The following is a 17,359-nucleotide window of genomic DNA, read 5'->3' as shown; positions in this document are numbered from 1 at the left end:
ATAATCAGACAGCACATGGCCCCATACTTTTGGCTTGTGATAAACTGGACTTTATTAAAATTTAGCTGTAGCCAGAATGGTTGTTAAGAGACTGATCTGATGGGGAAAAGGCTAACTGAATTATTACAACAAGGAAAACAGCTGGGAATGGGACCAAACTTATTACAGCGGAACACGGGTGAAGACAGAACTAACTTTGGTTATATACCACCTCGCCAGACCATGATATCCTTGATTTTGATTGCTGTTAACCTTTTGTTTCCAGTCTTGTCCTCGGTTGATTATTCATGAGGTTAGGTACACCAGTCTATTGTGTAATAGATGTTAAAAAGATGGAGGTATGGCAACTACAAGCAAACTAATGCAGCATTTCTGTAAACAACTGATGACAATGGCTCAATGGAAAACAATCTTATTTTATTTCCACTTACCCTCTGTTTAATTTGAACCGCAAATTATAAAAGAGAAAGCAAAATGACGTAGCTATTTTTATTTTTTAGCTTCAAAACGATTGAAAAAACGATTGGAAATTGATTAGATTTAAGTTCATGCAGGTCATATCTTAACCTTAATCCTAAAACATACTCTATGTACTCATGTCCTTCAAGTAGTTGCATTTCACATTGACCCTGACACACTAAATCTTTATATACTGTATGAGAATTGATCGTTTCCCCCCATTCCAAACTGTGTTTATGGATTTAGCAACGTGATAAGGTACAATATGTAACTGATATCCCCATTATTTTCCCTTTTGTAATAACAATGCTGATACTTAATATGGATTAACTTGCACACAACAGAAGAATATGCAATATTGGTCATTTTCCACTGGTGTTCATACATAGAGCTCATGGGGTTTGTCATGCTTATTTCAGAGTGTACCTACCTTACCGTAAGACCAGCCAAGCTCGATCTTATTCATACCCCACAGTTCATGGATGTTTTCTGCCAGTTTGTCCCGAACTTTCTCAAGATGTGGAGGCAAGACGATCTAAGAAAACAGGACATGTGACTCCATACCATAGGACTGCTGCAGAAGGCCTCCCATGCGCACAATGCAGCGCCAACAGTATGACTATATCACCAGCATAACTAAGAGGATGTTTAGCCTGTTTTGCCTTGCATGTATACATGTGCACATAGAGAGGCATGCTAACCTGGCTGGTCTCCACAGGTTTGGGGATGAAGGACGCTTGGGACATAAACTGGGTTGTACCCAGCAGGTCCCTCACACCATCTACATCACGCTTGTACTCCTTCACTGGCTCCACCCGCATCTTCTCCTTGGGCAGCAAGGCCTCATAACATGGCGCGTAACCCAAGGGGGGAAGGAACTTGAAATCGCCATGGCGACCCCCCAGCAAGAAACGCACTCTGAAAAGACCAAATCCACTACTGGGTCTATCATCGGTTGCTGACACTAGATTCCTTTTGCATAACGAATCACAAAGCACTTGCCGTTAACTTCCTTTATATCTCAGTGATACATCTGCGGTAGCATGAGTGCGAAACCAAAGGCATTCATGAACCCGGCACCCAGGCACAGACCTGCTAAGGTGGCACCATCCCCACCTACACCATCACAGATACACAGAGACTCTGATGTCCCTCAACTCTGCACAGCAATGAATTATTTAAGACCAGAACATAACCACTACCCATTTCCTATAGAGTGGGGCCCTCAATGGATCATTTCCTACAGAGTGGGGCCATCGATGGATCATTTCCTACAGAGTGGGGCCCTCAATGGATCATTTCCTAAACAGTGGGACCCTCGATGGATCATTTCCTACAGAGTGGGGTCCTCAATGGATTGTTTACTAATGGCATAGCCTCTTTATTAAACCTCCAAATCTGGCTTGCAATACAAAAACCAAAAGTTATTCAATGACATACCCCTTGAAGCCATGAGCCCTGGTTAACATTAACCACACAAGAAGAAGTATGGAGAGCACAGGGCTGATCATAGGTGCCATGTTAGTCAGCTGAAGCTATAAATTCCTACCGCAGGCATGCCAATCAAATAATCTGAAGTAACCATAGCAACACCTGTGTGCAGAATGTTAGCTTCAGTCTCTATAAATAGCCTGATACTTGTGTTTTTTATTGCGTTCAAAGTAATTCTCTGACATTTAGCTAGAAAACCAGTGCCAGCACACAAACAGATGGAAGGAAGATGTGTGCATTAGTGTAGAAAGTGCATCAGTAGCTTTTGCATTTGTGCTTATTAAAATGTGTTTGTCCTTGTGTGGGAGAGAAACAGCAATTTTAATTTTCAAGAAGTTAAAAAAATCCTGCGAGCTTGCGTAATCATTCATTCTTGTCTTTGTCTGATCATGTGTGAAGGAGTGTGAAGTATGTGCACATACTTGACCCCAGCAGAGAAGCTGACGACGGGGAAGAAGAGGCCGTCTGTGTTGAAGTTCTCAAACATGCCCTGAACGGGCTGCCCATTGATGCGGAAGGAGATGCTGGGGGCACCCAGGTCTAGGCAGCAGCTCACCACGTCATCAGAGGTCAGAAGGTGCTGGTTAATGGAGGCTACCGCCCGTGGAACGCGTCCTGTGACATTCAAAGCAAGGGGGCGTTACAGCAGCTGGACCTGCCTTACTGAAGCTGATCAGTCCTGAAGAGAAGAATCAAAACTCACCGGACCAGAGGTGCAGTCCATCAAAGCTGTAGGAGTAGAGGTCGTCGCCCACACCATTACCCCCCCAGCCCTCTCCACCCCCAGGGTAAGGGGCATACCCTTTGTTGTTGGCCCAGCCAACACGCAAGTGGGAGGGCTCACTGGTCAAGAAGGGGTCCACCTGGTCAATCATGAGCTCATAGTACCACTTTTTATACTGGGCCGAACCTTCACTCATACCCAGGAAAATATTGGGCCTCATGCTATAAGGGAAAGAAAGCCAGGGTGCAGTTACTCTAAGCAAAAATAGTATAAAAAAGCAAAACAAAGCTTTCTCTATGAATATCAATATGTTTTTAAAGGTAAGTCAAAGTGAAGATATCTCACGACAAATTTTTACTTACTGATAAAATCATGTCACATAGTAAAACCACACATAACAGGCCTGTTACCTCTGGACGTCATTAACCAATCGCGTCTGGAGAAGCAGATCTCTTTTGGGAAGCAGGTGATCGCAGATGAAGTTCTGATTGGCTCGCACAGCAACCCCATTGCAGACGCACAGAGAACACAGCACATCAAGAATCTGAATCATCCAGAAATGAAAGCACAGTGAGCCAAGGTAGGAAAAACTTAAAATAAATGCTTAACACCCCGTGTTTTTCCAAGCCCTATTTTTGCATGACAAATAATTTTTAATTGCAGTGCTTATTCCATTTATACTAACATTTAACCTCATGTCATTTTGCTCTTGTATGGATGCCCTGTTTTACTGGTGCTGACATTTTTCTTCTCCCAAAATATAATGTGATAACATAACCTTTGCATAAAAAAGAGGGGTTTCACTGAAAATAGGTTAAGGTGACGCAGTCTGCTATACACACAAGCAGACTGTCCATATCATTATTCATTCCCCACTACTCTCAAGTTGTCAAAATTCTCCTGTATGCTGAGTGGTGGTGTTTAGAATGCACCAGGCATCTGTTCAACACCGCTGTGTATCACCTTGTGGTTACGCCCATGTTTGTACAGCAGGGAGATGATGGACTTGATGTGGCCTTTCTGGATAATGTTCAGAGCTTCAGGGCTCTCAATCAGGATGCAGTGCAGGACTTCCAGGATTCCTTCAAAAGGCAAAAGAACCATCTTTAACAAAAAAGGTATTTTTTAACCAAAAGATGACTTCCTGAGATTGAAAGGCCAGATGAAGTTTCTCTTGCGACCGAGGTGGAAGCAAAGACTGTCTCAGATATCTGTCAGCCTTTATCACAAAAATGTTCACATATGGTAGAAGCCCAGTTAAAGACCCTATCAATATCACAGAGCAAGCATATCAGCTATAAAAAGCCAGTTGTGTGGCCCTGTCTAGCCAGATCGCTTGGAATGGACCCAGGCTGAGGGACAGGAGGCCACCGCAAAGTCAAACCTGCAAGGCACTGGCACTATTACAGGAGCTAGTGGCCCCACAATTAATCTCTGATTAGCACCTCCTCTCTATAGCCTGAAATGTCAGCAGTTCTCAAACGGACTAAAGCACGGTAATCGGGGTTAGGATAGTAAGGCAACACTGGGGATTTCTAGGCTATTGGTTGGCAGCTCTGTGACATACCTGAGGATGACTCCAGTCTTTCAAGCTTGCTGACCAACCAGTCCAGGTTTTGGGAGAACTGCGCACAGTTGTTTCTGTTCCCCTTTATGAGGGCAGCTGAACGTGAATGACAAGAGTTAATTTTTATGATATTACTCTGTAGGACATTCTATGTTGGATTGTCTGCAAACATAAAACACACTTTACTTATAAACCCCCACATTTCAGGTAAAAAATAGCAAATTAGTTAAAACAAACACACCTCTGAAAAAACACACCTCCCAAATAGCCTCATGCCTTTATGCATACTAATTACCCAGCTAATTACTGAGGAAGGCACAGCACTGAGCAAGAGCAAAATGGCAGGGTCACCTAAACCAATGCAAAAGAAGAGTCTTTAAATGTATTCAATGCTGGCCGCATGATAGGAATATAAAATGCATTAATGCCTGCACAGAAATTTGGTCCATGAAATACAATAATCTGAAGTCAGCTCAGTATGAAGGACATCCTCCACAGCACTTGTAGGGATGGAGAGCCTTGTATGAGGAATGAGAAATTACAGTACAAACTACACAGGCCCAGAGCAAGTCCATATAAATCTCTACGTATGATAAGGCCTGGTATCACCTGCACACCTCTTCCAGATAAACATCATTAGCACCTCAGATAGGGATTAACTGCTAGTTCACTGGGTGTGTTGATAGTGAAGCTACTACAATGGGAAAGTGGGTCAGCTGGTTACTAGTTCTGAAACAACAACATAAACAGTCCTGCCACATTATCCGAACCAGGAAGTCATGTGACACACTTATGGGCAATAAGCTCCCCAGCCACAAACTGCGAATGGAAGGTATGGAAAGAGTGTATACTGCTGTCCCATCTTACCCAACAGCTCATAAAGGAGGTTGAGGATGTCCTTCCAAGCTGCACCGGCCTCCTCCCCAGCGCACTCCCCAAAATGGGCCGCACTGTTATATACACTCAGCCGGTCAATGCAGCTGGACACCAGGGTCAGCATTCCCTGAAACACAAACACCGTCAGCTCGGTGACCTGCCCTGTCCAACGTCAGCTTTAGCTTCCATCACATCCACACCCCTCTGCGCTGGCATAACAGGCATGAGGACAGGCTCTGAGTCATAGAGGATGAATAAAGAGCATCGGGAGAGAAAGTGTGATAATCACCAAACTGCTGGCGATCTGCAACATTTAACAGTCTCTGTCAATTAACAGAAATGACAAACTGACATATAAACATTTCATGAATATTTTAATAAAATTATAATAATTATTAAATTAATTATTAATCAGGACCAAATTCAATTCAATTTAGACTGAAAGGCCAAGGACTAATGAAAAACGATTTCAAGAATGATGTCTTGAGCACAAGGACCAACCCGTCACCTAAACATCTTTTTTCGTCAGGCCATTGCTCCTCTAATTAAGGCCCCATGAGAAACTGTCTCATAATCTCACCACCCACTGTACAAGTTTCATTCCCTTATAGACTCGTTTGCACTATACCCAAGCTGTTTGCACATTACATTTATTCACTTTATATTTACTATTATTTCTTTATTTGTCCACATCCTTGTCACATCATTGCACATGGGCGCCCCAACGGGTGGCTGCCCTTCACGGACAACTTACTCTACAAAGAGCAAGTTGAGGGAGGCGTAAAAACAATTTCCCCACGGGGATCAATTATTATATCATTTTCTATTACTTTGTTTTTAATTATATCTTTTATCATACTGTATATATGAAAAAGACCTATTTTTTGCTTTATTCTATTTACTATTCGTACTTTTACATTTAGATTTTTAATTTGCATAAGTCATGACACCACCCAGACCAAAAGAAATTCCTTGTTCTTTTCTGTACTTGGCAGATAAAAAAAAGATTCATTCTGATTAACTGCTAGTAATTGAACAAAAGGAATCAAAATTAGAATAATGTAGAAGACTAAATACAGAATTGATATGTGTTGCTCTCAGCAGAAAGCTCATAATACTTATAGTAAATAGTAGGTTTAATTGCTATTTTGACCAACCAGGATGCTGAGTGAAACTGGGGCAATAAAACTGTGTTACATTGAATTCTTCAACATTACAGCTGCAACTGAATGTCTCTGGGGAGGGAGGATCATTTCAAAATTAATGAGCGCAATTTAGGGCCTGGGAGCACTACGATCAAAGCTATACTGCTTTGCTGTCAGTCAGAGATTAACATATCACTTGAAAGCAGCTTATAGTTATAAGGCAACACTGTAAATTAGGATTCAGAAAACAAGGAAATCCATTGCTTCTGTAAAATGTCTTCTCTTGTCTGTGACCGATTGTTGCTATTTTAGATGGCCTCTTACTAAAATTTACTGAAACATTACCAATACAGGGAGCACAGGGGGTTTCCCTTTGAATGTCAGTCCAATATAGTCGGTTCTGATTCTGCATCCTGGGCATGCTGTGTCCGCCCACATGTACAGTAAGGTGCTTTCCTTATGTACAGAATAATGCACAGCTCCATCTGCATTTCTCACTTCCTCGGTACAGCCAGACGTACTTCCTGTTTGAAGAGGTTCTGCCGGTTCTTGAGTGAGCGGAGCTTGTTCTGTTTTTCCTCATGCTCCAGCTCGGCATCGGGCAGCTGGAAGTAGGTGATGAGGTCATTCAGAGTCTGCAGGACCTCCTCAATAGGCAGGGCGACAGCCGCACGGTTCTTTCCACTCAAACTGTCCAAGTCTCTGAGGGACAGAGTGAGAAAATGAGAAAAGACAATGAAGATGTCTCCACGCATTGGACTAGGGTATAACTGGAATAACAGTGGCAATTATGACAGGGATGAGCCAAGACGTTCAAGAGTTGCATGAAATTCCCATTTGTAAGGCATCTGTGTTTCGTGGATGGCGGTGGGGTCAAATGGAAAGCATTCCATGAGCAAGGAACGGCAAATCAGCATAACCAAAGACATTCACAATGTGACCGTGACAAAGCATAGTTTCTTAAATGCCCTTGAGTAAATTTCTGCTGAAGTGTTCATTTCTGTCAACAGGATAAAAATACCCCCTGTCACATCATGGGGCAAGGTGGAGATTTGGGGGGTGGTGTACGTTCTGATCCAGGCTTGGTGCCAGAGACAGCAGAGCCACTGAGTTTTCTGGCGATAGAACATGGTGCGTAGAAGAGAGTGGCGGGGCATTTGCCTTCTGGGAGGCTGAGTCATAGTCATTGGGGGGGGGGGGGGGGCAAAGAAAACATGTCTGCTGCAGAGGAGCCTTAATGGAGTGCCCCCACACACATTTCACAGCAGTAGCTAACAGAACTGCTTTGTAAGTTAACAGTAAAAGCATTTGAGCAAAGGAATGGCAGGGCAGAGAAGGACTGGGCTCTGCCTAAGGAACAGTATAGCCATTAAAAAGCGATGCTGGCTACCTGATGAAGTGCTTAAAGAGCCTGGTGGTGTTGCGGATGATGCGAGCTGCCCTGGACTCCTCATGTTGGCAGCGCTGGAGGGTCAGCCCATCATCCATGTGACCTTCCGAGTGGAGGCAGGCCTGCACAAGGATTGACATTGATGGATCAAACCAGCACTGATTTTCCATCAGCGGAGCGTCACAAAAGCGCATGCGACCGCACTCCATGACGACCTGTGGAATCTGACCCATCATCCCAGGTGGATTTACCATTCATTATTAATAAGCTCCTGTTCAAATGCTGTGAAAGCATTGAATGTAAGGCATTTCTTCACAGAGTACTCAAATTGCTCACCCTTCTCTTGAGCGGCCCCAGGCGAGCAGATTTCACATCTGGAGCCTGGTAGGACAGCCACAGCCCCGTGGCCACATGCATGACAAAGCAGATCGAGTCCCCGTACTTTATCTCCGGCGCCCCCATTCCTTCGATGTCACGTTTTGGGCTGGACTCCACCTTTTCCTGATAGGGAGAGACAGACAAACAAATGAAAAATGTCTAGGACTGCTAGAAATCGCTTGCATCCATCTCTAACTTGCATCTGTTATGGATAAACCAGAGAACTGCACACGTGATAATGAGAACGAAAGGTCTAAAAAAGGCTTTTTAAAACATATGTGCCCGAATCATAGTAGTATTAATACCCACAAAGTCTCTTAATTATACCAAATAGTGCAATAGGAATGAGAATGGTCAAAGGGGACTTCACAAGATCAGCAAACCAACAGGGACAATAACAGGGAGCAAAACAGCAGAAAGTAAGGATAGGACATGCATTATTATTATTATTATTATTATTATTATTATTATTATTATTATTATTATCCATCCATTGTCCATTATTATTATTATCATAACCTTGGTTCAGGTCCGCCATATTGGAGTTCATGTTATGGAAACTTTATTCATAACACTGTTCTCAAGCCCAGCATACATATTAGCAAGCCGCACAGTTGTGCCAGCCTTCAGGGACCTTAGCGGGCATTGGTTGGCCCTACCATCTGGAGTTGTTTGGATTCTGTGCATAGGAAAATGTCTCCAGGGTCTTGTGAGGCTCCTGGACAGAACTGACCTTGGAGGGTCTGAAGCAGAAGGCAGTGGAGGTCGTGTCAGACTTCTCCCGGTCCTGCAAGACCAACCCCCTGTCCTCCGTCAGCGCCAGGTAGTGGCCCGTGGTGAGGTGTCGAACGCGAAATGGCTGGCCCCAGCGGATGTGACTCCCACTCCAACTGACAAAGACAACACCCCACCCAGCATGCAAGCACACACGCACACCACACACACACACATACACACATATACAGTATGAACACCACAGTCAATTACAAATAACACTCTTACATATCAACATATCAACTATTACTCGGTCCAACTTATGTAGGGAGGTTGGTCTCTAATCACACCTGGTGTTGAAACTCAAGATCAAATCAAAATCTTTGTGCCAGATCTGACCACAGCCCAAGAAGCATCTCATAGACTTGCTGGCTTATCATAATCCATCAAAATGGAAATAAAACATCCTACTTCCTTCCTTAGATGCCATACTATGCAGAGAGGGTAGAGGAGCCCACCTGATTCGAAGAGGCTCCAGTCTCCAGAGGGACCTGGCTTTGGCACCTGCTTTGCCCGTCTCATAGTTCACAATTCTGTAAAAATAACCAGAAAGTTCACCTGTTGGTATTCAGCTTCAAGGCACAGCCTATATATTCGACTAGCATTTTAGCTTGAAACGCACTGACACATTAACCCTGTGGTGGATGTGTGCCAACATGTTTACAACAGTGACACTTTATTCCATCAATGAGAACATATAAATACATAGAGCACTACACATGAACTGTACATCATCAATGTGAATGACAGGGTCAGAAGATGAAAAAATCTTTAATTTTCATGAGCAACATGTCTAAATGTGTTTGATGGACCTGGTCAAAATTTAGCTTCTTTAAAAATGTCCCCTCTATTAAATTTCAAGGACATGTCTAAAAGTAATGCAAAAGCTGACAACCAATATTTAATCTGCTGTGTATTTGCCAAAGGCTTCACACTAAAAATAGGCCCCATGACTGAAGAGAAGATGAAGGGTCCTATCACCTCTCAGCCGACCGGCAATACCTCTCCTGGTTTCTACAGCGACCCACTTCTCTGTCTGTGTGCTACTTCCTACTGTTTACTGTCAGCTCCGGTGCAGAACATCTATAGATAGTAGAGCGGCCATTTCTTCCCCACCTCAGGGACTAAACTCACAAGGAGTCACGGCACCATACTGTCATGCCCCAAGCCTTTTCCTCTCTGGCTTTTTAAAGCAAGCTTGGCCGACCAGCCTCAGGCAGTCTCGGCTCTTCTGCTTTCTTTTCGTGCCAAGGTCTATGGAACACAACCAGCACTGACTACTTGGCCTCCAGACCTACAGAGGGCACTATGCTCACATGTGGCACCTTGCCAATATGCCTCTAATACAGATGAAAAACTACAAAACAAGCCATTATTTCTTTAATTTTGTATTTAGCTTAGTTTACCAGGGGGGTAGACTAGCTAGAAAATGGACAGAACAGAAAGTTCGCCTATCTGATTTGAGTAGAAAATGGTGGTACTTAAGCAAATACTAAGAAAACACATATTGATAAAAATATATCAAATGGTACATAACAATGAGCCCTTGTACAAATAAACTGCAGATCCACTGTACATCTACTCATTCAAACAGTCTCATGGAAACAGAAACATTGGAACCACCAAAAATGAGCATTTAACTATACAAGACTATAATCCTGTGGGTCTATGGGACCTTGCATAAAATGGGTCTGAAGTACAGAACTTCACCAAATCATAGGAGTCCCAAAAACAGAAAAGAAACAGCAGGATATAACATTCTGACATTGGATGAAAAAACAAGAATATATAGTTTGTGATCTGATATTTGGATCAATATTAGGACCGATCCAGATCTATTTCACGGATTGGGTATCTGCCATACATGACCGACTCTTACCAATTCTTAATTATTTAGTTGAGCACTAACACTGCCACTCAGTATTTTTTGCTATTCTGGGTGTGAGAGCAGTGACTTCCACCAGCTGTGATGTCATACACTTCGTTGTAGGGGGAGTTTGAGAAAATCAGATAAGATGGTGAAGATCAGCAAGTATTTTACGCTTTTAGCAGCAACTAGTAGCACAGCGATTTGTAATCTTTGTAAAAAACAGTTTGTAAAAAAGTATTGAGAGGTGGGAGTAGTGCATGCAATTGTGCGAGACAACATGAGTAATATGAAACAAGTAATGGATGATTAGGGAGTCGCTAGCATGGGCAGTTCTACAGATTGTGATACAGGGGTGGCTGCTATTGTAATGAAGAGTAAGTGACGTTGTTGCCTGTGGGAAAAAACTTGTGTGGCATTTTAAACATTCGCCACCATTCGCTTGGAAGATATTCATATTGAATTGCAAATGCCTCAAAAATGCTTAAAACAAGACGTACAAATGAGGTGGAGCAGTACGTTATGTACGTTTCGAGTTGCCTTATTAAAGATTTTTTTTTGCCATAGATTTTCTCATCTGCATTTACCAGCTTAAAAATACGGACATATAAAGTATTAATATATTAATGCATTATTAATTATTAATGTATATTTATTATATTAAAATATAATAAAATGTGTATCGAAATCAGATCAGAACTGGAAAAATGTTGATCGGCCCATCCCTAGTTTGTAGATTTATTCAGGTGATATTCAAAAGATATAAAAGCCAAATGATTTGGGAAAGCACTCCTGTCAGGGCTGTTTCTAGCCAAGTCAAGTTTACTGGGACTAGACTTTTTTTTTTGAAGGAAGATTGACATCGTGGTTAAAATACTCGGGGCAATAGCCCGGAGCGATCAGACCTAACGACGCCCTTGTTTGCTGTTCGGTAACTCACCTCTGCTGCTCTTCACTCTGGTCTGACCCAGGAATGGTGAGGCTCTCATCGTGTCCATGAAACAGACGCATCACATGACCTCCTAGCAAATAGCCTATCCAAAGACAGACAAAGGTCTCAGTTGTGATGACACCACAGCACTCCTTCAAAACCAGTGACAAGTGGCAAAAGATTAGATCTGATTTGCCCATGGGAGTCATTTTAATAGAAATAACTTTTGTAATGGAAACACTTATCACAAAATTTTAATTAAGTACTTTGGAAATACCTTGGAGCAAACTGACTCGGCCCATTTTACATTACCCAAATATACTTAATTTTTTATGATTAGATGTGGATTATACAGTACATGTCACTGCAGATACACATGCTCTTTACAAGTTTAATTACTATGCATTTACTCATCTAAGCTTGGGATGCACATTTCCATAAAAAGAAATTTGCAAAGACAGTGAGTGTCACACTTGCCTTCTTCCACGCTGCTTCCAGATCGGGTGGGGTGGACATTCCACAGTGTCTGCATGAAGGAGGCATCCACTTGAATGCTGCCGTTGGAGATGGACAGGTGCTGGGAAAGAGGAGCCATTTAGTAACTCCTAAATGTGCAGGGATTTATCTACCCAAATGGCATTTTGCATTAACAGTTGTATCAAACAGCATCATCATTACTTTGGGATAAGACATTAAAACCACTGGGCATAAAAGGACACCAGCTTTTCCATACTTTTATACAGTGTCAGGTTGAGTGATGCTGTCACACGAACCACTATACTGCCATCAAATGTGTCTCTGGTGCCAGAAAAAGAAGCTGGTCATACTCTGTTACCTAAAACACACACTATGTTAAAGAGTTTCATTGCTTTTCCTCCAAGAACAACTGTCTGGTAGCCTCATTTGAGGGCAACTGATCACAGGGCTAACCTGAAAAATGTAATGTGTTTAAATCCACACATCTACAGTAGTGCCTGTGCATATTTTAACTGTGCCTGACAACCACAGGAACTAAAATCAGCTCTACTTATTGACAGTACCTTATAACAGAGGAGAACCTACAAACAAGGTGGGTCTCACATGCTATGGTACACAGTACAAAGGACTAAACAGAGCATGTGGAAAAGTGTCAATATCTATGTTCATGCATTGTTTCTGAAAAACAGAATTTAAAATACGTTCCCTTTGCTATCTAGAAATGCAGAAGAAAAAAAATCTTCAATCTCTCCTTACATTGCAAAACAGGATCTCAGCACTAATACTGAATTTCGTCAAGGCAAAAAAAGGGGGAGAAGTGTACTTACAAGGTACCGCTCTGAGGACACGCTGACTAGGATGAGGTCATCACCGATGCGCACCTTCTCACCCTCCGATCTCTGCTTGGAGGCAGGGTGGATTGTCCACCAACAAGCCTCACCTGCAGAAAGAGCTGGTGTCAGGGCAAGAGGTTCATACAGCATGCTGCTCACAGTAACCACACGACTTCTTATACTTGCAATTAGAAGCTATTACCATTCTACCACAATGCCTTATACAGTATGACCTACAGAATGACTTCTATGATAAAGCAAGTCTACACTTGAAAGGTCTCCCTGAGCACATGTAAAGGCCTTCAAACTGACAGAAAATTGAAAAAATGGCACCGGCAAACTTATTTGTCTTTACAATGTCAAAAGAAACGCACCTAACTAAAAGTGGATCATTCAAATAATACTAAAGATTACACACACTCTCTATAATGCTAATAATTATTTTATACCTATTAAAGCACTAATAGTGTTGTAATAACCACATCAAAGCAAATTACCAGTTGAATCTTCTTGAAGTCCCACATCAAAAGACAACTTATCAGTTAGGGACCTAGAAGTCTTCAAACAAGTCAGGTACTGGAAAAGAGAAATTGCTAAACAATCAAGCTTTCAAAAAAAATCTGTAAAAAATATTACTGGTTACACAATATAGACACTCCATTCCTACAATTAGGTCGTTAAGGAAATTGGTCGATAAACGAGGAGCCGCCCCTTGCCGATATTTCAAGCATACTGTACTGGCAGTGGGATTATGTCAACCATTTTTAGACAGTGTTTTAATGTCACCTTTGTACCACCATTTATAACATTTTTAGTATATTTATAAATGTTTATACAGCAGTGTACTGTATATTGTAATAGAATGGAGGAAATCAGCTCTAACATACATTGTGTACTGTAAATACAGGTAATCATTTTTATTCATTCTGAAAAGATCTAAAGGAAACTCCAGGTTGATAACTTTGTTTTAATTTGCATATCTCGATGATTTCATCAAATTGGTCAACAAAATTTTCCTCGCTTCCATGTCCTTGCTTCCCGCCTCACCGCTGATGCTCCGATTATGCGGGTTGAATCTCCGGCAATACAAATTTATAGACGGAATATGTAGTCTTGGTGATTGCGAACATAGTGTAGTGAATACTGAGCGACTGCGGAAACGAGACTGAGACTGAGAAAGGGTGATGAGATGCTTGACACTGAGATGACGCACTGCCATTTCCAGGACCAGCATACAATACCGACTGGTGGGAGAGCTGGTAAGTCCGGGCGGTCATTAAACAGGTAGCTTATTAAGCGAGGAGTGTCTGTACCAGGATTCAAGAACAATACAATCCTCCTTCTACTGTGGCATCATAGTCACCATGTGTTCTTACCATCCCGCTAAAGGAGTGGCGAAGGAGGATTGCATGGCCATACAGCAGGGTCCGATGCCCACCTCCCTGCACTGCCTGAAAGAAAAACACATCCAGATTAGTCACCCATGAGCAGGGTGGGGAAGGCCGGGCTCTAGGGCTACTGTCCTTTGCTACCAACCCGCCTTGCCCCACCTGACTGGCACAACTGAAAGTAGCCAAAGCTACAACCATCCCAAAGTTTCTAGGTGAATTACGACCTCTCACCAAGTCAGATCCAGGTTCAAACCAATGAATGCATGCAACCTCACTCGCATTATTTTGTTAGACTGTTCTCGTTCGTTTGAACGGGAAAAATTTCTTCACAGTACCGAAGAAGAAGGAAATGAAGAGGAAAAGAGGGCTGAAAATCCATTTGGTCTGTGTGGTTGGGGGTGGGGGAGGTGGGACTCAAAACATACACAGATACAGCTCAAAGAGTCACACGAGAATCGTACATTAACTTTTAGTATGCTCACTGCTTCCCAGCCGCTGCTCATTGTACATTTAAGAGAACACTTACTCACCTTCCGGATGAGCCTCTGAGAAGCATCAAAGTAGAAGAAAAGAACACGTGTTTATTTTAACATTGCATATAGGATATAAAAAAATCAAGAGGGGACAAGGGATACTTCTTTATTTAAAGGTGAACATACACCTCCCTCATATTCAAGAGAGTGTAGGTAGTGTCTTCACAAATATTCTTGTTTCAATGAACAGTTCAGTTGCTATGGGTGGGTGGAGGGGGATCGGCATTGTGTTTAAAAATATATTTGTAAGGTGGCAATCACATTAAAGACAACCTGCTGGCTTGTAGCCCTTAGAATAGGGTTTGTTGGCTGCGTGGAAGCGACTCAACATAGACATTCAGCCATGGCATCACCCGTATGTAGCTCACCCACAAAACCAAAAAAAGAAAAGGGTATTAAATCAAAGGCCATAAATAAACAAATAAATGAATAGAATCTTTACTCCAGCTGTTGCTGGGAGATGACATATTGACAGCTGGGGAGCAGTGACCTTTCGCTTGGTGGCAGCTCCCCTGGATCTCTGGCCAAGTAGAGCCATTAGATAGTAGGGATTTCCTCCCTGTGATGCAAGACACTCACCCGACTGCAGGTGAGCAGGGGGACAGAAAAAAACTGCGTGACCTGCTTTCACTCATCAGAGTCCTTAACCTAAATTCATGGAGAGAGGCTTCCCTGTTGGCCTTTTGTTTTAAAATAAATCAACAAATTGTCGACAGACCATATTATCAATGCCATTTTCAAATTCAGAAGAACTTGGGAAAAATGCTGTGTTTCATATTAACGTGAAAATATTAAAGACTAGTGCAAGAATGTAATTCTTAAGAATGGTAAGAGAAAAACAGAAGGAATTTCTTCCACTTCAGGGACCTACGATTCCAGCACAAAAAAAACACAATCACAAAGACATTTTCCGTTCTGTAACGACAACCCAAAAATAAAAAATTAAAACAGAAAGAAAGAAACTTTCTGGAACCAACAGAGATTCCAGAACATTTCCTCCTCCTCGGTACCCTTGAAATTTTAAATAGTTAGATCACAAAGAGTAATACCAACAAAAACATCCATCGTACGGCATTCAAACGATCAGGAAAAATCTTTCCATCATCTCTGTGACAGCCTCAGTCCCATGAGCGGCACAGCTGCTCAGTGTATCAGTTTGCAGCTCTGTGAATAACCCTCCTGAGTATTCATCAGAGTCGTCAATGGGATAATCCATAGACAGCTTAACAAAACTGCAGGCAAAAACATCAGGGAACTGATATGTACACTTAATATGCCCTCTGAGTCACACAGGGGATTCCATTTTTTTTAAGACAGGTTAGTTAGAGGCTTTTAGTTATGGTTCAGAACAGCAACCCCAGCCACTAATGTGTGTCTGAAGTTGCAGTACTCCAAGGTGCTGAAAAAGGGCTTTTAGCAGTAGCAATAATATTGGGATGCTTTAGAAGCACTGATGGTGTACACCTTTAATTGTCACAATGTGCAACCATATACCAGCTGAACAGGATGTGATGGATCAAAGGGATATGAATGTAATTAGTATGGACTGAAAATACAGAGTGTAGTGGCAGATGCCAATGCTGACACATTTATCTTTAAACTGCACATGCTCTGTGAGAGGTATGGCGAAGTGTGCAATGTTGCTTGACACACTCACATTAACAGTGCAAGGGGTGCTTCAGATATTTCATTAAGCACCATTTCCTCCCATCTGTAAGTATCACAGGAGCTCCTATCTACATCGGATACCACTCTCTGCTTGTCATGTTACTGAATGCCACTACAAGAGAAACTGAAATGTGTTTCAAGATCGAATCCACTGATGACTTCATGTATGCAAATCATTCCATAACTCTTACCAATAATGCCTTATCTGCTATTAACCCCAGCACCAAGGAGACTCGTAAAATAAACACCAGTTGTGGGAACAATGGAGGAAAATATACAAAAATATGTTGGATTGTTACTAAATAAAAAGAGAGCATTTGCATGCACATGATATATCAAAATGAGCCGTGGACATACCCATTGATCCATGTCACGTGGCTAACAACATGGGAAGGGGTGGGGGGCAGGTTTGGAATAATACAGCACAGACAAATGAAAGCATTACTGCCTGATTGTGGCCAATGAAGGCAAGCATGAAACAAACTGGGCACAGTTCACTTCCATGAAAGGTCCAGTTAACCAATGTCTATAAGGATAATGCAGAAAAGCAGCAAAGATGCTCAATGTACGTTTAGCAGTACAGCCACAGTTTCACGCTTCCGCGACCCATTCAGCAGCATCTTAGATTCATGAGAAGCAACAATGAAACTGGGAAAAAAAAACTACTTCACTGTTTACCATTCAATTCCAACTAGCGAACATGCCACCAATTATTTTTTTACTCGACTGAATTTCATATAAGATGAGATATATTTAATTGATCCCAGGGGGAAATTTTGATGCACACAGCAGCGAGGCACAGAAAATCCACAGACACAAACATATAGTGCAAAAAGTAAAGCCTGACAGTTTACT

General features: G+C 42.2%; 1 protein-coding gene across 15 annotated transcripts in view; it reads right to left on the bottom strand.

The window, feature by feature from the left end:
• ryr3 (ryanodine receptor 3) overlaps positions 1-17,359 on the bottom strand; it is a 97,263-nt gene that overhangs the window by 53,831 nt on the left and 26,073 nt on the right. For 9 of the 15 annotated variants that reach the window (XM_072699224.1, XM_072699231.1, XM_072699225.1 and 6 more), the window contains exons 4-22: positions 16,862-16,882; positions 14,289-14,363; positions 13,410-13,488; positions 12,907-13,019; positions 12,080-12,179; positions 11,612-11,705; positions 9,263-9,337; positions 8,764-8,920; positions 7,989-8,153; positions 7,653-7,774; positions 6,784-6,964; positions 5,109-5,244; positions 4,242-4,337; positions 3,638-3,756; positions 3,085-3,218; positions 2,654-2,895; positions 2,373-2,565; positions 1,161-1,377; positions 890-994 (exon numbers count right to left, since the gene is read on the bottom strand). In XM_072699224.1, coding sequence (XP_072555325.1) covers positions 890-994; positions 1,161-1,377; positions 2,373-2,565; positions 2,654-2,895; positions 3,085-3,218; positions 3,638-3,756; positions 4,242-4,337; positions 5,109-5,244; positions 6,784-6,964; positions 7,653-7,774; positions 7,989-8,153; positions 8,764-8,920; positions 9,263-9,337; positions 11,612-11,705; positions 12,080-12,179; positions 12,907-13,019; positions 13,410-13,488; positions 14,289-14,363; positions 16,862-16,882 — 2,424 coding nt within the window. Of the gene's footprint in view, positions 1-889; positions 995-1,160; positions 1,378-2,372; positions 2,566-2,653; positions 2,896-3,084; positions 3,219-3,637; positions 3,757-4,241; positions 4,338-5,108; positions 5,245-6,783; positions 6,965-7,652; positions 7,775-7,988; positions 8,154-8,763; positions 8,921-9,262; positions 9,338-11,611; positions 11,706-12,079; positions 12,180-12,906; positions 13,020-13,409; positions 13,489-14,288; positions 14,364-14,833; positions 14,849-16,861; positions 16,883-17,359 lie in introns of all 15 variants that reach the window. The other 6 variants (XM_072699233.1, XM_072699238.1, XM_072699235.1 and 3 more) reach the window with 2 other exon arrangements.

Source organism: Paramormyrops kingsleyae, chromosome 14 (assembly GCF_048594095.1).
Source record: "Paramormyrops kingsleyae isolate MSU_618 chromosome 14, PKINGS_0.4, whole genome shotgun sequence".
NCBI lineage: Eukaryota > Metazoa > Chordata > Actinopteri > Osteoglossiformes > Mormyridae > Paramormyrops > Paramormyrops kingsleyae.
The sequence above is the reverse complement of the archived record's forward strand: the minus strand, read 5'-3'. Positions and strand labels throughout refer to the sequence as shown.